The 24,717-nt window shown below is 43.7% G+C and overlaps 1 protein-coding gene across 4 annotated transcripts in view; it reads right to left on the bottom strand.

Moving 5' to 3' along the window:
- LOC134353855 (brain-specific angiogenesis inhibitor 1-associated protein 2-like protein 2) overlaps positions 1–24,717 on the bottom strand; it is a 187,872-nt gene that overhangs the window by 107,095 nt on the left and 56,060 nt on the right. For all 4 annotated transcript variants that reach the window (XM_063062328.1, XM_063062330.1, XM_063062329.1 and 1 more), the window contains exons 4-6: positions 11,475–11,536; positions 5,265–5,336; positions 135–251 (exon numbers count right to left, since the gene is read on the bottom strand). In XM_063062328.1, the coding sequence (XP_062918398.1) occupies positions 135–251; positions 5,265–5,336; positions 11,475–11,536 (251 nt within the window). The remainder of the gene's footprint in view (positions 1–134; positions 252–5,264; positions 5,337–11,474; positions 11,537–24,717) is intronic.

Raw genomic sequence — 24,717 nt, 5'->3', positions numbered from 1 at the left:
CTCAGTGCATGAGGCAGTAATGAACCAGTTACCAACTCCCAAAATGAGCAACCTGGGAGCCAATTAAAAATCACTCTCTGCATTGTTCCATTCAATCTGTGTCTGCTGATGTTCTAGTGAGGACCAGCACCTACCTGCACATCCCTGATGTATGGGCTTCTCATCCGCTCCACCCTCTGCAGGTCTGTGTTTGCTTCTTTTAACATCTGACTCCTGCTTCTGTGTTCCTTTTCAAATTGGTACTTGCTTTTCTGCAAAGAAGGGGAATCACACATGCCTCAACGTTGCTGTGCAAGTTAATTGGTTGGTTAAGAAGACATATAATGCGTTGGCCTTCATTTGTCGGGGAATTGAGTTCAAGAGCAGTGAGCTAATGTTGCAACTCTTTAAAACCCTGTTTAGTCCACACTTGGAATATTGAGTTAATTTTTGGTCATCTCATTATAAGAGGGATGTGGAAGCTTTCAAGAGGGTGCCCAGGAGATTTATCGGGATGCTGCCTGTATTAAAGAGCATATCTTACAAGGATAGGTTCAGCGAGTTACGGCTTTTCTGTTTGGAGTGAAGGAGGATGAGGGGTGAGTTGATAGAGGTGTACAAGATGATAAGATGCAAAGATTTAGTGGATAATCACAGACTTTTTCCAAGGGCGGAAATGGCTAATAATGGACATAATTTTAAGGTGATTGGAGGAAAGTAGGGGGGATATCAAAGGTAAGTTTATTTAATAGAGAGTGGAAGGTGCATGCAATGCCCTGCTAAGGATGGTGGTAGAGACAGATATGTTGGGGAAATTAAAAAAACTTTTAAATAGTGAATGGTATGCTGGCATTTATAGCGGCGAATGGTATGCTGGCATTTATAGCGAGAGGATTCGAGTACAGGAGCAGGGAGGTACTACTGCAGTTGTACAAGGCCTTGGTGAGACCACACCTGGAGTATTGTGTGCAGTTTTGGTCCCCTAATCTGAGGAAACCACACCTGGAGTATTGTGTGCAGTTTTGGTCCCCTAATCTGAGGAAAGACATCCTTGCCATAGAGGGAGTACAAAGAAGGTTCACTAGATTGATTCCTGGGATGACAGGACTTTCATATGAAGAAAGACTGGATGAACTGGGCTTGTACTCGTTGGAATTTAGAAGACTGAGGGGGGATCTGATTGAAACGTATAAGATCCTAAAGGGATTGGACAGGCTAGATGCAGGAAGATTGTTCCCGATGTTGGGGAAGTCCAGAACGAGGGGTCACAGTTTGAGGATAGAGGGGAAGCCTTTTAGGACCGAGATTAGGAAAAACTTCTTCACACAGAGAGTGGTGAATCTGTGGAATTCTCTGCCACAGCAAACTGTTGAGGCCAGTTCATTGGCTATGTTTAAGAGGGAGTTAGATATGGCCCTTGTGGCTACAGGGGTCAGGGGGTATGGAGGGAAGGCTGGGGCGGGGTTCTGAGTTGGATGATCAGCCATGATCATAATAAATGGCGGTGCAGGCTCGAAGGGCCGAATGGCCTACTCCTGCACCTATTTTCTATGTTTCTATGTTTCTATAGGCATATGGATAATGAAAAATTAGAGGGTTATATATGTGGGAAGGGTTAGATTCCTGATTCAGTTTCCTATGTTCTATATTCATTTGTGGCTGTTGCATGTGAAACTAGATTCTTCAGGTGACAGTGACATCCAGGATCAGCCATGATAGAATGGCAGAGCAGACTCAATGGGCTGAATGGCCTAATTCTGCTCCTATTTTCTTATGGTCTTATCTTTTATCAAATTGTGGGCTTGAGATTATTTCCTTAAGTAGATACTGTAAAATAGATAAGTAAGATCTGCAGTGTGCTTATAGTGTTAAATACCTTGCCATACAACAAGGTCCAAGAATGTGTTTTACAACAGAACAGTGGTATATCTGGTAGAGCCACTGTGTCACAGTGCCAGAGACCCGAGAATCGACCCTGACCTCTGGCATTGTCTCTGTGGAGTTTGGACATTCTCCCTGTATGCCTTCTCTAAATTCTCTGGTCTCCTCCCACATCCCAGAGATGTTCAGGGATGCTGGGTTAATTGGCCACTGTAAATTGCCTTTAGTAAGGTGGGGAGCTGATAGGTATGTTTGGAGAAGACCCTAAATTGAGTGGAAAAGCAAATTGTGCATTGGATAAGGAGAGTGCACAGCAAGAAATAGATAGAGTGAGTAGGCAAGGGTCTGGCAGATGGAGTACTGGAAAGTGAGAGCACATCGCCTTGAGATTCAGAGGTATACTGTTAGAACAGAGATGAGGAGGAACTGCTTTTCCCAGAGAGTAGTAAATCTGTGAAATTCTCTGGCCAGGGAAGCAGTAGAGGCTCCCTCATTAACTATATTTAAGATATAGTTAATATGGCAGATAGAATGGTAGATTTTTCCATAGCAGATGAGTTAGAATGATGGGGAAAAAGCAGACAGGTGGAGCTGAATCCACAGCTAAATCAGCTATGATACTGAGTGATGGAACAGGTCCAATGGGCCAGCTGGAATAGTCCTACTCTTATTGCCTGTGTTCTTAAGTTCTTGAAAGAAAAAGTGGGATTAATAGAGAATTAGTATGTAAATAGGTGTTAACAACAGGAATTCTGCAGATACTGGAAATTCAAGCAACATACATCAAAGTTGCTGGTGAACGCAGCAGGCCAAGCAGCATCTATAGGAAGAGGCGCAGTCGACGTTTCAGGCCGAGACTCTTCGTCAGGACTAACGAAGTTAGTGAAATTCTCTGGCCAGGGAAGCAGTAGAGGCTCCCTCATTAACTATATTTAAGATATAGTTAATATGGCAGATAGAATGGTAGATTTTTCCATAGCAGATGAGTTAGAATGATGGGGAAAAAGCAGACAGGTGGAGCTGAATCCACAGCTAAATCAGCTATGATACTGAGTGATGGAACAGGTCCAATGGGCCAGCTGGAATAGTCCTACTCTTATTGCCTGTGTTCTTAAGTTCTTGAAAGAAAAAGTGGGATTAATAGAGAATTAGTATGTAAATAGGTGTTAACAACAGGAATTCTGCAGATGCTGGAAATTCAAGCAACATACATCAAAGTTGCTGGTGAACGCAGCAGGCCAAGCAGCATCTATAGGAAGAGGCGCAGTCGACGTTTCAGGCCGAGACTCTTCGTCAAGCCTGCTGCGTTCACCAGCAACTTTGATGTATGTTGCATGTAAATAGGTGTTTGATGGTTAGTATGGATCCAGTGATTGTGGAAGTTCACCAGGATCAGATCAGTACTGAGTTTAACAACAGTGTGCCAGCTGCCAACACAGCCTGAGGTTTCTCACAGCAATTGCCTCTTCCACACCCCCCACCCCCCTTTGCCTATTGGACAAAAAGGCATCATCTCTAACTCGCAACAATTGGCTAGTGTGTGTCAGGGTATCATTCCTGCCTCTGAGACACCTCAGGCTTTTTCCACTGAGGTTGGGTGGGATTGCAACCAGAGATCATGGATTAAGGGTGAAAGGTGAGAAGTTTTAGGGGAACACAATGGGAAACTTCTTCACTAAGAATGTGGTGAGAGTGTGGTACAGGCTGCCATCACAAGTGGTGAATGCAATTTTGATTTCAAAATTTAAGAGAAGTTTGGATAGGTACATGGATAATAGGGATATGGAGGGCTATGGTGCTGGTACAGGTCAATGGGAGTAGGCAGTTAAACTGGTTTTGGCATGGACTAGATGGGCTGCAAGGCCTGTTTCTGTGCTGTACTTCTCTACAACTCTATATTGTGGCTTCAATACACATAGAACATGAAACCATTCAACACAGCAACAGTCCCTTTGGCCCACAGTGCTGTGCCAAACTAATTATGATGATGCTTGTTTAAACAAATCCCTTTTACCTGCAAATGGACAATATCTTTCAATTTTCTACATACTCATGAGCCTATGTAGAAGCCCCGAATATTCTTCTACAATATCTGCCTCTACTACCACCCCTGGCAGCACAGTCTAGTCACCCATCACTCTGTGTAAAAATTTTTCCCCACACACCTCCTTTACACTCTCTCCCATCAGCTTAAATGCATGCCCTCTAGTATTAGACATTTCAATCTGGTTAAAAAAAGCTATTTATTCTACATATGTCTCTCATAATTTTATAGATTTATGTCAGGACTCCCCTCAGCTTCTGCTACTCCAGAAAAAACAACCCTAGTATGTCCAGCCTCTCCTTATAGCCCTCTAATCCTGGTAAAGCTTTTCTGCACCTTCTCCAAAACCTCCTCATTCTGCCTGAAATTAATATACTAATCCAGTTACAAACTTAACAGTTTTATAAAGATACAACATTCATTCCTGACTCTTGATCTCAGTTCCTCCTACATTTTACTCATACTCCATAAAATATTAGGCTATTCAGCCCATCAAGTCTGCTCTGCCATTGCATCATGGCTGATTTATTATCCCTCTCAACCTCATTTGCCTGCCTTCTCCCTGTAACCCTTGACATCCATACTAATTCAGAACCCATCACCTCCACTTTAATTATACCCAATGACTTGGCCTCCACAGACATCTGTGGCAATGAATTCCACAGATTCACCAACCTCTGGCTAAAGAAATTCCGCCTTATCTCTGTTCAATACAGAGGTCCTTCTATTCTGATGCTGTGCCCTCTGGCCCTAGACTCCCCTAGTATAGGAAATATCTTCTCCATGTCCACTCAGTGTAGGCCTTTCAATGAGATGCCTCCTCATTCTTCTAAACTCCAGCAAGTACAGGGCCAGAGCCACAAATGCTCCTCATACATTAACCCTTTTATTCTTCATGAACCTCCTCTAGACCCTCTCCACTGCCAGCACATCCTTTCTTAGACAAGAGGCCCAAAACTGCTCATGACACTCAGTCTTGTCTGACCAGTGCCTTATCAAGTCTGAGCATTATACCCTTACTTTTATTTTCTAGTCCTCTCGAAGTGAATGCAAACACTACATTTGCCTTCCTCACCACATTCCCACCAACTCCTCCTAGACTCTGCCACTCACCTACACAGTATGAACAATTTACAGTGGACAATTAACCTGCCAACCGGCACAACTTCGGAAAGTGGGAGGAAACCAGAGCACCCAGGAGAAACCTGTAGGATCACAGGGAAAACATGCAAACTCCACACAGACAGCTTCAGAGGTCAGCATTGAACCTGAGCCTCTGGAGCTGTGAGGCAGCAGTCTGACTAGCCGCACCACTGTTCTGTCCAGACTTGAAACTAACCAATGAGGAATGTTGACTCACACTTATATAATCCATGTCCAGTTTAGTATTCTGTTCCATTTCCCGAAGGAGCTCGTCGTTAAACCTCCGAAACTGTAAAGATAAACATCAGTCACTGGAAAATCTGGCCTGATTGTGAAGCCTCGCTGTCACACTGTAAATGTTTGGCCTGATTGTGAAACCTTGCTGTCAGAATGCAAACATCTGGCCTGATTGTGAAACCTCACTGTCAGGCTGTAAGCGTCTGGCCTGATTGTGAAGCCTCACTGTCAGAATGTAAACGTTTGGCCTGATTGTGAAGCCTTGCTGCCAGAATGCAAACATCTGGCCTGATTGTGAAACCTCACTGTCAGGCTGTAAGCGTCTGGCCTGATTGTGAAGCCTCACTGTCAGAATGTAAACGTTTGGCCTGATTGTGAAACCTTGCTGTCAGAATGTAAACGTCTGGCCTGATTGTGAAACTTCACTGTCAGAATGTAAACGCCTGGCCTGATTGTGAAACCTCACTGTCAGAATGTAAACGTCCGGCCTGATTGTGAAACTTCACTGTCAGACTATAAACGTCCGGCCTGATTGTGAAACTTCACTGTCAGACTGTAAACGTCCGGCCTGATTGTGAAACTTCACTGTCAGAATGTAAACGTCTGGCCTGATTGTGAAACTTCACTGTCAGCCTGTAAAGGTCTGGCCTGATTGTGAAACCTCGCTGTCAGAATGTAAACGTCAGGCCTGATTGTGAAACCTCGCTGTCAGAATGTAAACGTCTGGCCTGATTGTGAAACCTCGTTGTCAGAATGTAAACGTCTGGCCTGATTGTGAAACCTCGCTGTCAGAATGTAAACGTCTGGCCTGATTGTGAAACCTCGCAGTCAGAATGTAAACGTCTGGCCTGATTGTGAAACCTCGCTGTCAGAATGTAAACGTCTGGCCTGATTGTGAAACCTCGCTGTCAGAATGTAAACGTCTGGCCTGATTGTGAAACCTCGCTGTCAGAATGTAAACGTCTGGCCTGATTGTGAAACCTCGATGTCAGAATGTAAACGTCTGGCCTGATTGTGAAGCCTCACAGTCAGAATGTAAACATCTGGCCTGATTGTGAAACCTCGCTGTCAAGACTGTAATCGTCTGGCCTGATTGTGAAACTTCACTGTCAGACTATAAACGTCCGGCCTGATTGTGAAACTTCACTGTCAGCCTGTAAAGGTCTGGCCTGATTGTGAAACCTCGCTGTCAGAATGTAAACATCTGGCCTGATTGTGAAACCTCGCTGTCAGAATGTAAACGTCTGGCCTGATTGGAAAACTTCGCTGTCAGAATGTAAACGTCTGGCCTGACTGTGAAACCTCGCTGTCAGAATGTAAACATCTGGCCTGATTGTGAAGCCGCACAGTCAGATTGTAAACGTCTGGCCTGATTGTGAAGCCTCACAGTCAGAATGTAAACATCTGGCCTGATTGTGAAACCTCACTGTCAAGACTGTAATCGTCTGGCCTGATTGTGAAACTTCACTGTCAGACTATAAACGTCCGGCCTGATTGTGAAACTTCACTGTCAGCCTGTAAAGGTCTGGCCTGATTGTGAAACCTCGCTGTCAGAATGCAAACATCTGGCCTGATTGTGAAACCTCACTGTCAGACTGTAAACGTCTGGCCTGATTGTGAAGCCTCGCCTTCAGAATGTAAACTTTTGGCCTGATTGTGAAGCCTCGCTGTCAGACTGTAAACGTCTGGCCTGATTGTGAAACCTCGCTGTCAGAATGTAAACGTCTGGCCTGATTGTGAAACCTCGCTGTCAGAATGTAAACATCTGGCCTGATTGTGAAACCTCGCTGTCAGAATGTAAACGTCTGGCCTGATTGTGAAGCCTCACAGTCAGACTGTAAACGCCTGGCCTGATTGTGAAACCTCGCTGTCAGAATGTAAACGTCTGGCCTGATTGTGAAACCTCGCTGTCAGAATGTAAACGTCTGGCCTGATTGTGAAACCTCGCTGTCAGAATGTAAACGTCTGGCCTGATTGTGAAGCCTCGCTGTCAGACTGTAAACGTCTGGCCTGATTGTGAAACCTCGCTGTCAGAATGTAAACGTCTGGCCTGATTGTGAAACCTCGCTGTCAGAATGTAAACGTCTGGCCTGATTGTGAAACCTCGCTGTCAGAATGTAAACGTCTGGCTTGATTGTGAAACCTCGCTGTCAGAATGTAAACGTCTGGCCTGATTGTGAAGCCTCGCAGTCAGACTGTAAACGTCTGGCCTGATTGTGAAACTTCACTGTCAGACTGTAAACGTCTGGCCTGATTGTGAAACCTCGCTGTCAGAATGTAAATGTCTGGCCTGATTGTGAAGCCTCACAGTCAGAATGTAAACGTCTGGCCTGATTGTGAAACTTCACTGTCAGACTGTAAACGTCTGGCCTGATTGTGAAGCCTCACAGTCAGAATGTAAACGTCTGGCTTGATTGTGAAACTTCACTGTCAGACTGTAAACGTCTGGCCTGATTGTGAAGCCTCACTGTCAGAATGTAAACGTCTGGCCTGATTGTGAAACCTCGCTGTCAGACTGTAAACGTCTGGCCTGATTGTGAAGCCTCGCCTTCAGAATGTAAACTTTTGGCCTGATTGTGAAGCCTCGCTGTCAGACTGTAAACGTCTGGCCTGATTGTGAAACCTCGCTGTCAGAATGTAAACGTCTGGCCTGATTGTGAAACCTCGCTGTCAGAATGTAAACGTCTGGCCTGATTGTGAAACCTCGCTGTCAGAATGTAAATGTCTGGCCTGATTGTGAAGCCTCACAGTCAGAATGTAAACGTCTGGCCTGATTGTGAAACTTCACTGTCAGACTGTAAACGTCTGGCCTGATTGTGAAGCCTCACAGTCAGAATGTAAACGTCTGGCCCGATTGTGAAACTTCACGGTCAGACTGTAAACGTCTGGCCTGACTGTGAAGTCTCACTGTCAGAATGTAAACGTCTGGCCTGACTGTGAAACCTCGCCTTCAGAATGTAAACTTCTGGCCTGATTGTGAAGCCTCGCTGTCAGAATGTAAACGTCTGGCCTGATTGTGAAACCTCGCTGTCAGAATGTAAACGTCTGGCCTGATTGTGAAACCTCGCTGTCAGAATGTAATCGTCTTGCCTGATTGTGAAACCTCGCTGTCAGACTGTAAACATCTGGCCTGATTGTGAAGCCTCACAGTCAGAATGTAAACGTCTGACCTGATTGTGAAACCTCACTGTCAGACTGTAAACGTCTGGCCTGATTGTGAAGCCTCGCTGTCAGAATGTAAACGTCTGACCTGATTGTGAAACTTCACTGTCAGACTGTAAACGTCTGGCCTGATTGTGAAACTTCACTGTCAGAATGTAAACGTCTGGCCTGATTGTGAAACTTCACTGTCAGACTGTAAACATCTGGCCTGATTGTGAAACCTCGCTGTCAGACTGTAAACGTCTGGCCTGATTGTGAAGCCTCATTGTCAGACTGTAAACGTCTGGCCTGACTGTGAAACCTCACTGTCAGACTGTAAACGTCTGGCCTGATTGTGAAGCCTCGCCTTCAGAATGTAAACGTCTGGCCTGATTGTGAAGCCTTGCTGTCAGACTGTAAACATTTGGTAGAATCAGTCCATTCCTTAGTTGTGAGAAACCGTAACACCCACTGGTATACCAGGGCGTGGCATCTGGTCAGTAATGGAAGAGAATCAATCTTCAACGAACATGAAACTGAAGGAACTCGGTGGTTGTGGATGTTTGGTGGGAGGGGGGGTCATGGTGAGGGTAAACTGGAGCTCCTGGACAAAACCCAACTGATCACCAGCAGAATTGCAGGCAGCATGGTAATACAGTGGTTAGCATAATGCTATTACAATGCCAGCGACCTGGGTCGGTTCCTACCACTGTCCATAAGAAACTCGTACATTTTCCCTGTAACAACATAGGTTTCCTCCAGATGTTTCGGTTTAGCAGGTTAATTGGTCACATGGGTGTAATTGGGTAGTGTGGGCTCATTGGACTGGAAGTGTGACTACCACTTTTGTCAACAATTATTTCATTGTACAGAACATGAATTAGATAGGAGCCAGAAGGGGTCATGAGAGGGCCTTGGCGGACAGGATTAAGGCATTCGACAAGTATGTGAAGACCAAGAGGATAAGACATGAGAGAATAGAACCAATCAAAAGTGTGTATAGAACCGGAGGAGATAGCGGGGGTAATAATGAATACTTTGCTTCAGTATTCATTGCGGAAAAGGACCTTGACGATTGTAGGGATAACTTACAGTGGACTGAAAAGGCTAAGCATACAGACATTAAGGAAGAGGATGTGCTGGAGATTTTGGAAAGCATCAAGTTGGATAAGTCACTGGGACCGGACGAGATATACCCCAGGCTACTGTGGGAGGTGAGGGAGGAGATTGCTGAGCCTCTGGCAATAATCTTTGCATCATCGATGGAGGCAGGAGAAGTTCCAGAGGATTGGAGGGTTGCAGATATTGTTCCCTTATTCAAGAAAGGGAGTAGAGATAGCCCAGGAAATTATAGACCAGTGATCTTACTTCAATGGTTGGTAAGTTGATGGAGAAGATCCAGAGAGGCAGAATTTATGAACATTTGGAGAGGCATAATATGATTAGGGATAGTCAACATGGCTTTGTCAAAGTCAGGTCGTGCCTTACGAGCCTCATAGAATTTTTTGAGGATGTAACTAAACACATTCATGAAGGTAGAGCAAGGCATTTGATAAGGTATCCCATGCAAGGCTATTGAGAAAGTAAGGAGGCATGGGATCCAAGGGGACCTTGCTTTGTGGATCCATAACTGGCTTGCCCACAGAAGGCAAAGACTGGTTGTAGATGAGTCATATTCTGCATGGAGGTCGGTGACCAGTGGTGTGCCTCAGAGATCTGTTCTGGGACCCCTTCTCTTCGTGATGTTTATAAATGACCTGGATGAGGAAGTGGAGGGATGGGTTAGTAATTTTGCTGATGACACAAAGGTTGGGGGTGTTGTGGATAGTGTGGAAGGCTGTCAGGGGTTACAGTGGGTCATCTATAGGATGCAAAACTGGGCTGTGAAGTGGCAGATGCAGTTCAACCCAGATAAGTGTGAGATGGTTCATTTTAGTGGGTCAAGTATGATGGTAGAATATGGTACTAATGGTAAGACTCTTGGCAGTGTAGAGGATCAGTGGGATCCTGGGGGTCCAAGTCCATAGGACACTCAAAGCTGCTGTGCAGGTTGATTGTGTGGTTAAGAAGGCATATGGTGTATTGGCCTTCATCAACCTTGGGATTGAGTTCAAGAGCCGAGAGGTAATGTTACAGCTATATAGGACCCTGGTCAGATCCCACTTGGAGTACTGTGCTCAGTTCTGGTCACCTCACTACAGGAAGGAGGTGGAAACTATAGAAAGGGTGCAGAGGAGATTTACAAGGATGGTGCCTGGATTGGGGAGCATGCCTTATGAGAATAGGTTGAGTGAGGTCAGCCTTTTCTCCTTGGAGTGACGGAGGATGAGAGGTAACCGGAGAGAGATGTATAAGATGATGAGAGGCATTGATCGTGTGGATAGTCAGAGGATTTTTCCCAGGGCTGAAATGGCTAACACGAGAGGACACAGTTTTAAGGTGCTTAGAAGTAGGTACAGAGGAGATATCGGGGCAAGTTTTTTTACGCAGAGAGTGGTGAGTGTGTGGAAAGAGCTGCTGGCGACAGTGGTGGAGGCAGATACGATAGGGTCTTTTAAGAGGCTCCTGGATAGGTACATGGAGCTTAGAAAAATAGAGGGCTATGGGTAACCCTAGGTAATTTCTAAAGTAAGTACATGTTCGGCACAGCATTGTGGGCTGAAGGGCCTGTATTGTGCTGTAGGGTTTCTATGTTTCAATAATAAACATGTTGTGTTGACAACTTACTTTACATTTTATTTTCGTATTTTTATTTAGAGGTACAGGCTCTTCTGGACCAACAAGCCCATGCATGTGACCAACAAATCTACTAACCCGCAAGTGTTTGGAATGTGGTGCACCTGGAGGAAACTCCGGTAGAGACAGAATGTACAGACAGTGACAGGTACTGAACCCGGGTTGCTGCGCTGTAAAGAGATGCACTAATCGTTAGCTACCATGCTTATCAGATTGAATTCAGGTAACTTGTATACCTGAATCACTACTGGTTGTTGCCGTCTTGAGTAAGTCTCTTGAGTTAGGTTAACTATCTCAGAAAAGAAGTACTTACAATGATTTCTAAGTCGTTGCTTAGCTCCCTCTGGGTGTCCGCCATCTGCAACAGTACCTGACCTGGGCGACAGGAAAAGAGGTGAGAAAATTACTTCCAAGGACAAGTGTTCAAAGGTTCAAAGTACCTACTCTTCCTTTGAGGAAGCTGCTTTGGAATTGGAATTCATTTATTATTGTCACATCTTCTGAGATACTCTCAGTGCCCACTTTATTAGGTGCAGGAGAGAGTACCTAATAGAACAGTTACTGGAATGGGACTTGGTGTGGTCATCTGCTGCTGTAGGCCATTCACTTCAAGGTTCAACCTGTTGTTCATTTAGAGATGCTCTTCTGCATCACTGTTGTAACGTGCGGTTATTTCAGTTACTTTCATCTTCCTGTCAGCTTGAACCAATCTGGCTATTCTCCTCTGACCTCTCTCACTAAAAAGCATTTTCACCCACAGAAATGCTACTCACTAGATTTTTTTTTTTAACTTCACACCATTCTCTGTAAACACTAGAGACTGTTGTATGTGAAAATCCCAGGATCAGCAGTTCCTGCGATACTCAAACCACCCCATCTGGCACCAAAAATCATTCCACGGTCAAAGCCACTTACATCACATTTCATCCCCATTCTGATGTTTGGACTAAACAACATCTGAACCTCTTGCCTGCATGCTCTTATGCATTGAGATACTGCCACATGATTGGCTGAATAGATATTTGCATTAACATGCAGATTTACAGATGTGACTAAAAGAAAGGCCACTGAGTGTCTGGTGTATTGGAAGATTAGAGAAGAAACAAATAATGCAAAACTTTCGGCCTGAATAAAGAAAAATTAAATGCTGTTGCCCTTCAATCAATGAGAAGTCACCTCCATTTCCTCACCAGGAAAATAACTTTAAAATGTTGATTGGTAGGTAACACGTCGCAGCAATTTATGAAACACATGCTTTTTGTCAGAATATTTCTTTATGACGTTCTTTGTCACACTTTGATCTATATAAGTGAATTGCATTGAGAGTTATTGAGTTGTACAGCACAGAAACAGGCCCTTCATCACTCCATGTCCGTGTTTTGTGTTACACTAACCCATTCACCCGCAAGCAGGTCCAGACACTTCCAAACACTAATCCCATTCACCCGCAAGCAGGTCCAGACACTTCTAAACACTAATCCCAATCACCCACAAGCAGGTCCAGACAATTCGCCACACTAATCTCATTCACCCACAAGCAGGTCCAGTTACTTCTAAACACAAGAGATTCTTCAGATGCTAGGAATCTAGAGGAACACACACAAAATACTCGAGGAATTCAGCGGGTCAGGTGGCATCTATAGAGAGGAATAAACAGTCATTTCAAGCCAAGATCCCGATGAAGAGTCTCAGCCCAAAATGTTGACTGTTAGAAACATAGAAACCTAGAAAACCTACAGCATAATACAGGCCCTTCGGCCCACGATGCTTTGCCGAACATGTAGTTATTTTAGAAATTACCTAGGGTTACCCATAGCCCTCTACTTTTCTAAGCTCCCTGTAGCTATCTAGGAGACTCTTAAAAGACCCTACCAAATCTGCCACGACCACTGTCGCTGGAAGCCCATTCCATGCACTCACCACTCTCTGCGTAAAAAACCTGCCCCTGATCTCTCCTCTGTACCTATTTCTAAGCACCTTAAAACTGTGCCCTCTCGTGTTAGCCATTTCAGCCCTGGAAAAAAGCCTCTGACTATCCACACGATCAATGCCTCTCATCATCTCAGGTTACCTCCCATCCTCTGTCTCTCCAAGGAGAAAAGGCCAAGTTCACTCAGCCTATTGTTATAGTGGAAAAGTGTGTATGGAACCGGAGGAGATAGCAGAGGTACCTAATGAGTATTTTGCTTCAGTATTCACTACATAGGGAAAAGGACCTTGGCGATTGTAGGGATGACTTACAGCAGACTGAAAAGCTTGAGCATGTAGAACTTAAGAAAGATTTTGGGTAAGTCACCAGGACCAGACGAGATATACCCCAGGCTACTGTGGGAGGCGAGGGAGGAGATTGCTGATCCTCTGGCAATGATCTTTGCATCATCAATGGGGACGGGAGAGGTTCTAGAGGATTGGAGGGTTGCGGATGTTGTTCATTTATTCAAAAAAGGTCCAGGAAATTATAGACCAGTGAGACTTACTTCAGTGGTTGTTAAGTTGATGGAGAAGATCCCGAGAGGCAGGATTTATGAACATTTGGAGAGGCATAATATGATTTGGAATAGTCAGCATGGCTTTGTGAAAGGCAGGTCGTACCTTACGAGCCTGATTGAATTTTTTGAGGATGTGACTAAATACATTGATGAAGGTAGAACCGTAGATGTAGCATATGTGGATTTCAGCAAGGCATCCATGCAAGGGTGGGGATTGGGAAGCATGCCTTATGAGAATAGGCTGTGTGAACTCGACCTTTTTTCCGTGGAGCGACAGAGGATGAGAGGTGTCCTGATAAAGGTGTATACGATGATGAGAGGCATTGATCATGTGGATAGTCAGAGGCTTTTTCCCAGGGCTAAAATGGCTAGCACGAGAGAGCACAGTTTTAAGGTACTTGAAAGTAGGTACAGATGTCAGGGGTAAATTTTTTACGCTGAGACTGGTGAGTGCTTGGAATGGGCTGCCTGCAACGGTGGTCATGGCGGATTCGATAGGGTCTTTTAGGAGGCTCCCGGATAGGTACATGGAGCTTAGAAAAATAGAGGGCTATGGGTAACCTTAGGTAATTTCTAAGTAAGTTCATGTTTGGCATAACATTGTGGGCTGAAGGGCCTGTATTGTGCTGTAGGTTTTCTATGTTTCTATTCTCATAGGACATGCTCCCCAATCCAGGGAACATCCTTGTAAATCTCCTCTGCACCCTTCCTATAGTTTCCACCTCCTTCCTGTAGTGAGGTGACCAAATCTGAACACAGTACTCCAAGTGGGGTCTGGCCAGGATCCTATAAAGCTGCAACATTACCTCTTGGCTCTTACACTCAATCCCACGGTTGATGAAGCCCAATGCACTGTATGCCTTCTTAATCACACAGTCAATCTGTGCAGCTGCTTTGAGTGTCCTATGGACTCGGACCCCAAGATCCCTCTGATCCTCTACACTGCCAAGAGTCTTACCATTAATACTATATTCTGCCATCATATTTGACCTACCTGAATGAACCACCTCACTCTTATCTGGGTTGAACTCGATCTGCCACTTCACAGCCCAGTTTTGCATCCTAAAGATGTCCCGCTGTAACCTCTGACAGCCCTCCACATTATCCACAACACCTCCAACCTTTGTGTCATCAATAAATTTACTAACCCATCCCTCCACTTCCTCATCCAGGTCATTTATAAACATCACGAAGAGAAGGGGTCCCAGAACAGATCTCTGAGGCACACCACTGGTCACCAACCTCCATGCAGAATATGACCCAACTACAACCACTCTTTGCCTTCTCTGGGCAAGCCAGTTCTGGATCCACAAAGCAAGGTCCCCTTGGATCCCACGCCTCTGTACTTTCTCAATAAGCCTTGCATGGGGTACCTTAACAAATGCCTTGCTGAAATCCATATACACACTACATCTACTGCTCTACCTTCATCAATGTGTTTAGTCACATCCTCAAAAAATTCAATCAGGCTCGTAAGACACGACCTGCCTTTGACAAAGCCATGCTAATTATATTATGCCTCTCCAAATGTTCATAAATACTGCCTCTCTGGATCTTCTCCATCAACTTACCAACCACTGAAGTAAGAATCACTGGTCTATAATTTCCGACTATCTCTACTCCCTTTCTTGAATAAAGGAACAACATCTGCAACCCTCCAGCCCTCCGGAACCCCTCCCATCACCATTGATGATGCAAAGATCATTGCCAGAGGATCAGCAACCCCCTCCCTCGCCTCCCACTAGCCTGGGGTACATCTCATCCAGCCCCGGTGACGTATCCAACTTGATATTTTCAAAAAGCTCCAGCACATCCACTTATCTGTTTATTCCTCTATTAATCAAAACATTGACACATACAAAGAAATGTGTTGTTTGTGTCATATCATCTCAGTGAAGATTGTGCGGAACAGCCTGCAAGTGTCACCACGTTTGCAACAGCAATATAATATGCCCAGTACTTCGTAACCCGAAACACAAGTCTTTGGAATGTGGGAGGAAACAAGAAACTCATGTGGCCACAGACAAACTCCTTACAGGCAGTGACAAGAATTGAACCCTGAATGGAGATTGCTGGCACTATATTAACTTTATGCTAACCACTATTCTAAGTGCAGAATTTGAAAGACAGACACTAATATAGGCCATGGTGTTGTTTGGCAACAAAGGGATTGTCTCAGAAAGAATTAGACAAGAAATCCACCGACCATGGAAACAAAGCACTGACCTTTGGAACAAGTCAGGCCAGAACATTGATAAAGATATCCAGATGACAAGGGAGAGCTTGAAATATGAAGTCATATTGCTTATGCAAACAATATTTGTCACAGTTCTAGACAATTAGTATTAGAGTCCCATTCAAGACCAGCCTGCAAGAAAGTCAATAAATAAAGAGAGTCTCAATCTAAGAGGAACCAGAGCAAGTAATTAGTAAACTATAAAATGTACTTTTGAAACGAATGGAGTTAGGTGTTTCCTGGATTTTGAAACTAATAGATAAGATCAGAAAGGGAAAAGAGCATGGCAGATAGGAAGAGGAAGAGAGGGGGAGAGAGGGAGAGGGAGAGTGGGAGAGGGGGAGGGGGGTACGTATATAAACCCCATTTCCAGAAAAGTTGGGATATTTTCCAAAATGCAATAAAAACAAAAATCTGTGATATGTTGATTCACGTGAACCTTTATTTAACTGACAAAAGTACAAAGAAAAGATTTTCAATAGTTTTACTCACCAACTTAATTGTATTTTGTAAACATACACAAATTTAGAATTTGATGGCTGCAACACACTCAACAAGAGTTGGGACAGAGGCATGTTTACCATTGTGTTACATTACCTTTCCTTTTAATAACACTTTTTAATCGTTTTGGAACTGAGGATACTAATTGTAGTAGATTTGCAATTGGAAATTTTGTCCATTCTTGCTTGATATAAGACTTCAGCTGCTCAACAGTCCGTGGTCTCCGTTGTCTGATTCTCCTCTTCATGTTGCGCCATACATTTTCAATAGGAAACAGATCTGGACTGGCAGCAGGCCAGTCAAGAACACACACTCTGTGTCTACAAAGCCACGCTGTTGTAGCCCGTGCAGAATGTGGTCTGGCATTGTCCTGCTGAAATAAGCATGGACATCCCGGGAAGAGACGTCACATTGATGGCAACATATGTCTCTCTAAAATCCTAATATACACCTCAGAGTCAATAGTATCTTCATATACATGCAACTCACCCATGCCATGGGCACTGATGCACCCCCATACCATCACAGATGCTGGCTTTTGCACCTTTCACTGAAAACAATCTGGATGGTCGTTTTCATCTTTGGCATGGAGAACTCGACGCCCATTTTTTCCGAAAACTAGCTGAAACGTGGACTCATCTGACCACAGCACACGGTTCTACAGTCTTTCGGTCCATCTGAGATGAGCTCGGGCCAGAGAACTCATCGGCGGTTCTACATAGAGTTGATGTATGGCTTCCTCCTTGGGTAATACAGTTTCAAGTTGCATTTCTGGATGCAGCGATGGACTGTGTTGAGTGACAATGGTTTTCCGAAGTACTCCCGTGCCCAGGTGGCTATAATTGTCACAGTAGAATGACGGTTTCTTAGGCAGTGCCACCTGAGGGCTCGAAGATCACAAGCATTCAACAGTGGTTTCCGACCTTGCCCTTTAGGCACTGAGGTGTCTCTGAATTCTCTGAATCTTTTCACAATATTATATACTGTAGATGTTGAAAGACCTAAATTCTCTGCAATCTTGCGTTCAGAAATGTTCCTTTTGAAATGACTAACAATTCTCCCACAAATTTTGGCACAAAGGGGTGAGCCACAACCCATCCTTGCTTGCAAAGAATGAGCCTTTGATGGACGCTACTTTTATACCCAGTCATGATACCTCAACTGCCACCAATTAGCCTGCTTAATGTGGAGTCTTCCAAACTGGTGTTACTTGAATATTCTGTGCACTTTTCAATCTTATTTTAACTCTGTCCCAACTTTTGTTGAGTGTGTTGCAGCCATCAAATTCTAAATTTGTGTATATTTACAAAATACAATTAAGTTGGTCAGTAAAACTATTGAAAATCTTTTCTTTGTACTTTTGTCAGTTAAATAAAGGTTCAGATGAATTAACATATCACAGATTTTTGTTTTTATTGCATTTTTGAAAATATCCCAACTTTTCTGGAAATGGGGTTTGTATATCGGTTGGTTGGTCGTCAGGTTTCCGAGTAACAGAACTAAGTGTTGTTTCATGGTGCAGAATGTTCATTAGTTCATAAACCTACAGTGTTTACAACTTCCATATCTACCTGAATCAGCAGTGGCTGTTGCCAACCTGAACAAGTCTCTTGAATGAAGTTCAAACTGAGAAACCCTATAGGTGGAGATTAGCAGAGTGTTTTCATATGTTGAGATGTGATTATCAGTGACAATGCCAATATTTCTTGCCCAGTGCTAACTGTCCTTGAGAATTTGGGGTTGAGCTGTCTTCCTGGACTCCTGCAATGATATTGTACTTGTTATGGAGCCATTTTGGAGTTATCGTGCCTTGGGTCTGGAGTTACCTGAGTAAATTTCTTGACAGATATTAAAGAGCCAAACGAGTTTTAAGACAATTAGTGAGGCTAATTTAGATTCTAACTAACATTTAATTAACTGATTTTCATTTCCCAGGGAGCTCTAGTGGGACTTGAACACTCATCTCAAAGTTGTTGGTTCTGGCCTCTAGATTACCTGAATTTAATCACTACACCAGTATCATTCTTCAATCAAAAACTTGACCAAAAAGGTAGATTTTAAGGAGGGGTGAAGATGCAGCGAGATTTAGGAAGGAAATTCCAGAGTTTAGGATGATAGATGATAAGATCATAAAATTACAAGGTGATTAAAGGTATTGACCTAACAGGGGAAAGTCACAGTGGTCAGGCCTCTGGCACTGAGTCTGGCTCTGATACTCAGAAGGGAAGAGGTGAAAAGAGGCTCGCTGGGGTGATAAGGGATTCGTTAGTTAGTGGAATAGACAAAAGGTTCTGTGGACAAGTACAAGAACAAGATTCCTGGATGATATGTTGCCTCCCAGGTGCCAGGGTCTGGGATCAAGTCCTCAGCATTCTTAAGTAGGATGGTGAACAGCCTGAAGTCAAGGTCCATGCAGGTACCAATGAGATAGTAAGGACATGTGACGAGGTTCTGCATAGAGAGTTCAGGGAGTTAGTGCTAAGCTAAAGGGCAGGACCTCCAGGATTATGATCTCAGGATTGCTAGTGAGGCCAGAACTAGGAAGATTATACAGTTTAATACGTGGCTAAGGAGTTGGTGTAGGACTTTTTGGGTCATTGGTCTCCCCTCCAGGGAAGGTGGGACCTGTACAGACAAGACGGTTTCCACCTGAACTGGTGGGGGACTAATAACCTAGTGGGAAGGTTTGCTAATGCTGCAGGATGGGGGTAAACTAGAGTTGCAGGTGGATGGGAACCAGAGTGCCAGAACAATTCATGGAGAGGTTGTGGAGGCAGATGTTGGTAAGACCTCAGACCAAGTTAAGAATCAAAAGGTTGAGCATGGTGCAACTAGTGTCCTAAGCTACCAATATTTCAATACAAGAGGTATCATAGGAAAGGCAGATAAGGTAGCTGGTTTACAAACAGAAGCAATGTGCAGTGAGGAGAGTCTGTTGATGGGGCAAAATTGCAGTCAGCAGGATGTGTTGCAATGTAAAAGGTGGACAAATTTGAAAAGGGTGAATACAGGACTGAAAGTGTTATATTTAAATGTGCACAGTATATGGAATACGGTAGATGAACTTGTAGCACATTTGCAGATTGGCAGGTATGACGTAGATATCACTGAATTATAGCTGAAAGAAGATTACAGCTGGGAGCTTAATGTCAAAGGACAGGCAGGAGGGCAGAGGGAGCGGCATTGCGCTTTGATAAAAAATTAAGTCAACTCATTAGAAAGAGGTGTTGTGGGGTCAGAAAGTGTTGAATTATTGTGGATAGAGCTAAGGAACTCCAAGGATAAAAAGACCCTGATGGGAGTTGTATATAGACTCCCAAACAACAGGAAGGATGCAGTCTACAAATTACAATGGGAGACAGAAAATGCATTCCAAAAGGGCAATGTTACAATAGTCATGGGGGATTTCAATATGTAGGTAGATTGGGAAAATCAATTTGGTGCTGGATTCCAGGATGGGGGACTTCTAGCATGCCTACGAGATGGCTTTTTAGAGCAGCTCGTGGTTGAGCCCACTAGGGGATAAATTATTCTGGATTGGGTGTTGTGAAACAAACTGGAATTGTTTAGAGAGCTTAATATTAAAGAACTCTTAGGGGAAAGTGATAATATGATTGAATTCATCCTAAAATTTGATAAGAAGAAGCTAAAGTCTGACGTATGACTATTACTGATGAGTAAAGGGAATTCCAAAGGCATTAGAGGGGAGTTGGCCTGATTGGAAAGGAATACTGACAGGGTTAATGGCAGAGCAGCAATGGATGAAATTTCTGTAAGCAATTCAAAAGGCACATAATATATACATCCAAAAGAGAAAGAAGTATTCTAAAGGCAAGATGACACAACTATGGCTAACAAGAGAAGTCAAAGCCAACATAAAAGCCAAAGACATATAATAGAGCAAAAATTAGTGCGAAGTCAGAAGATTGGGAAGCTTTTAAAAACCAACAGAAGGCAACTAAAAAGTCACTAAGAAGGTGCAGATGGAATACAATAGTAAGCTAGCCAGTAATATTAAAGAAGATACCAAAAGTTTCTTCAGGTACATAAAGTGTAACAGAGAGGAGAGAGTGGATATGGACTGCTGAAAAATGATGCTGGAGAGGTAGTGAAGGGGGACAAGGAAATGGTGGACAAATTGATCAAGCACTTTGCAACAGTTTTCACTGTGGAAGACACTAGCATTATGGTGGAAGTTCGAAAGTGTCAGGGCTCATGAAGTGTGCAAAGTTACCAATACTAGAGAGAAGGTTCTTGGGAAACTGAAAGGCCTGAAGGTAGATAGTCACCTGGACCAGATGGTGTACACCCCAGAGTTCTGAAAGAGGTGGCTGAAGAGATGCTGGAGGCATTAGTAATGATCTTTTAAGAATTATTAGATTCTGGAATGGTTTTGGAAGACTGAAATTTTCAAATTTTATTCCACTCGTCAGCGAGGAAGAGAGGCAGAAGAAAGGAAACTATAGGCCAGTTAGTCTGATCTCAGTGGCTGGGATGTTGGAGTTGATTATTAAGGATGAGCCTCAGGGTACTTGGAGGCACATGATAAAATAGGCCATAGTCAGCATGGTTTCCTAAAAGGAAAATCTTGCCTGACAAATCATTTGGAATTCTTTGAATAAATAACAAGCAGGATAGACAAAGGAGATTTGGTTGATGTTGTGTACTAGATTTTCAGAAGGCCTTTGACAAGGTACCACACGAGGCTGTTTAATAGTAAATGAGGCTGTATTATAGTAAAGATTTTAACATGGATAAAGCAGTGGCTGATTGGCAGGAGGCAAAGAATGGGAATAAAGGAAGCCTTTTCTGATTGGAGGCTACCCAGACTGAATATGAGGTGTTGCTTCTCCACTCTGAGAATGGCCTCACCGTGATACATGCTGGAATGGGAATGAGAATAGGAATTAAAATGGCTCCACACCAGGAAATTCTGCTATTGGCGGATGGAGCAGAGATACTCGACAAAGTGGTCCCCCAATTTATGATAGTTCTCACTAATGTGGAGGAGGATGTATCAGAAGCATCGGACACCATACACAACCCAACAAATTCGTACATGAAGCGTTGCCTTTCCTGGAAGGACTGTTTGGGACCCTGAATGGAGGTGAAGGAGGAGGTGAATGGCCAATTATAGCACTTTGGCCACCTGCAGGGATAAGTGCCAGGAAGAACCTTAGTAGGGAGGGATTAAAGGACAAGGAAATCACAGACCCCTGCAGAAACTGGGAAGTGGGCAGAGGAGGTAAAGATGAGCTTGGTGGCCTTTTGAGATGGCTGAAGCTGTGTTGAATGATGTGTTGGATGTCCGGAAAAGGAAAGCCAGAACCTGAGAACAGATATGGGGGAGATGAAGGAATTGAGAAAAGAGAACAGCACTTTTACAGGAGACAGGATGGGAAGAGGTATAGTCAAAATAGCTGTGGGAATCGGTAGTTTTATAACAGCTGTCAGTAAACAGTCTGTCTCCACAGAGGGAGACAGAGAGATCAATAGAGGCGAGGGAGGTGTCAGGTATGAACCAATTGAATTTAAGGGCAGGGTGGAGGGTGGAGGCAAAGTTGATGAAATTGATGTGCTTAACATGGGTGTATGAAGCAGCACCAATGCAGTTATCAACGTAGCAAAGGAACAGTTGGAAAGCATTATCAGGGAAGGACTTGAACATGGACTGCTCTTTGTAGCAAACAAAAAGGGAGACATAGCTGGAGCCCATGGCTACCTCTCGAGTCTGGAGAAGATGGGAGGGGCTAAAGGAGAAATCTTGTTTCTTAACTGGGGCTCAGCACTGGTCAGTGAGCAATTGGGTGAGATCTGAAATGGATAGTGAATGGGCAGCAGAACCCTGGGTGATGTCAAGATTGGGTCTGAAAAAGCACCAGATGAATCTCATGGAAGAATTAATATCGGAGAGGTTCAGATGGAAGAGAAGAGGGAAAGGACTCTGGTTGACTGAAGTACCTCAACAAGTAGCTGGAGAAAGGAACTGCTACATATTTCATTATGGAAGGGAAAGGTTAAATATAAAACATTGAACAGTCCAGCACATTACAGACCCTTCAGCCCACAATGTTATGCTGATCATTTAACATACTGCCCAACATTTAAACTAGCCCTTCACTCCCACATAGCCCACCATTTTTCTATCATTCAGGTGCCTATATCTTATCTAAGAGGTCGACTCCACAACCTATGGACTCACTTTCAACGACTCTACAACCTATGTTCTCAGTATTATTAACTTATTAAGTTTATATTTGCAAGGATTATCATCCTTTGCACCATGGTTGTTTGTCAGTCTTTGTATGTAGTTTCTCACTGATTCTATTGTATGTCTTTCTTCCACTGAGAACGCTTACAAAAAATGAATCATATACACACTTTGATAATAAATTTACTTTGAACCTTGAAATTAAATGGTCCTTTAAAAAGTATTCACCCCACCCCCGAAAGTTTTCATGTTTTATTGTTTTACAACACTGAATCACAGAGGATTTAAATTGCCTTTTTTTGACCACGGAAAAAGACTCTTCCATGTCAAAGTGAAAACAGATTCCTACAAGGTGATCTCAAAATAATTACAAATATAAAACACAAAAAAATTGATTGCATAAGTATTCGCCCCCTTCAAGTCTGTGTGGATATGTCTCTATCAGCTTTGCACATCTGGACATGGCAATTTTTCCCTATTCTTCTTTACAAATCTGCTCAAGCAGGGGAGGTGTGTTTTTGATGATGCACGGTATTTGACTTATGCCAAACATAGCATCTTTTCTGATGGCCAAAAAGCTCAATTTTAGTTTCATCAGACCATAGAACCATCTTCCAGCTGACTTCAGAGTCTCTCACATGCCTTTTGGTAAACTCGAGCTGAGATTTCATGTGAGTTTTTTCAACAGAGGCTTTCTCTTTGTTGCTCTCCCATAAAACTGTGACTGGTGAAGCACCCTAGCAACAGTTGTTGTATGTGCAGTCTCTCCCAACTCAGCCACTGAAGCTTGTAACTCCTCCAGAGCTGTCATAGGTCTTTTGGTGGCCTCCCTCACTAGTCCCCTTCTTTCATGATTACTCAGTATTTGAGGACAACCTGTTCTAGGCAGATTTACAGCTGTGCCATATTCTTTCAATTTCTTGATGATTGACTTAACTGTACTCCAAGAGATATTCAGTGATGGAAACTTCCTTGTATCCATCTCCTGGTGTGTGCTTTTCAATAACCTTTTTGCGGAGTTGCTTGGTGTGTTCTTTTGTCTTCATAGTGTTGATTTTGCCAGGATACTAACTCACCAGCAGTTGGACCTTCAAGATACATTTCAAGGTGTATTTTGACTACAACCAATTGAAACTCCTTGACTGCACACAGGTCTCCAAAAACAGATCTCCATTTAACCAATTATGTGATTCCCAAAACCAATTGGCTGCACCAGTGATGATTTGGTGTGTCATATTAAAGGGGGCAAATACTTATGCAATCAATTACTTTGTGTTTTATATTTGTAATTAATTTAGATCACTTTGTAGAGATCAGTTTTCATTTTGACACGAAAGAGTCTTTTGCTGTTGATCAGTGTCCAAAAAGCCAAATTAAATCCACTGTGATTCAGTGTTGTAAAACAATGAAACATGAAAACTTCCAAGGGGGGGTGAATACTTTTTATAGGCACTGTACTATATCTACCTCTACCACCACCCCTCATACCACCATGTTCCATGCATTTACCACTCTCTGCATAAAAAGCTTCCTCAGGTATTCCCTCTATGCTTTCCTCCAATCACCATATAAGTATCACACATCAAAGTTGCTGGTGAACACAGCAGGCCAAGCAGCATCTGTAGGAAGAGGTGCAGTCGACGTTTCAGGCCGAGACCCTTCGTCAGGACTAACTGAAGAGGAGTCCGTAGATGTAGGATCTTGCGATCTTTGCCTAACATGACAAAGTCAAAAAAACGGCGATTGGAAGTGTGAATCCGACGGAGGATGAAATAACGGGTAGGACCATTACAGACGGCGAAGAGAGTGTCCCGAAGGTGTGGAAGGGTCTGGGATAGGGACACCAAGTACCTCCTCATGGCGGAGAGCGTCGCCTTCAGAGCTTGACGGGAGAAGCGGCGAGAGGCAGAGTCAATAAAATGTGAGTACCTGGGATCCTCAGAAGGTCCAAATTGAGAGGCTTGGAAACGAATCCTAAAGCCAACTGGAGTAAGTTGGCGACGGAGGCACGTTCCAAGAAAGGATATATGGCTGTGATAGCGAGTCTGAGTCAAAGTGTGGTCGAAAAGTTGAAGAGCCGAAGAAATTACAGATGGGGATCAGTGAGAGATGGTTTCAC

The sequence above is a fragment of the Mobula hypostoma genome, chromosome 11 (assembly GCF_963921235.1).
Source record: "Mobula hypostoma chromosome 11, sMobHyp1.1, whole genome shotgun sequence".
Classification (NCBI taxonomy): Eukaryota; Metazoa; Chordata; class Chondrichthyes; order Myliobatiformes; family Myliobatidae; genus Mobula; species Mobula hypostoma.
Note: the sequence above shows the minus strand (reverse complement) of the source record. Positions and strands in the feature narration are given on the sequence as shown.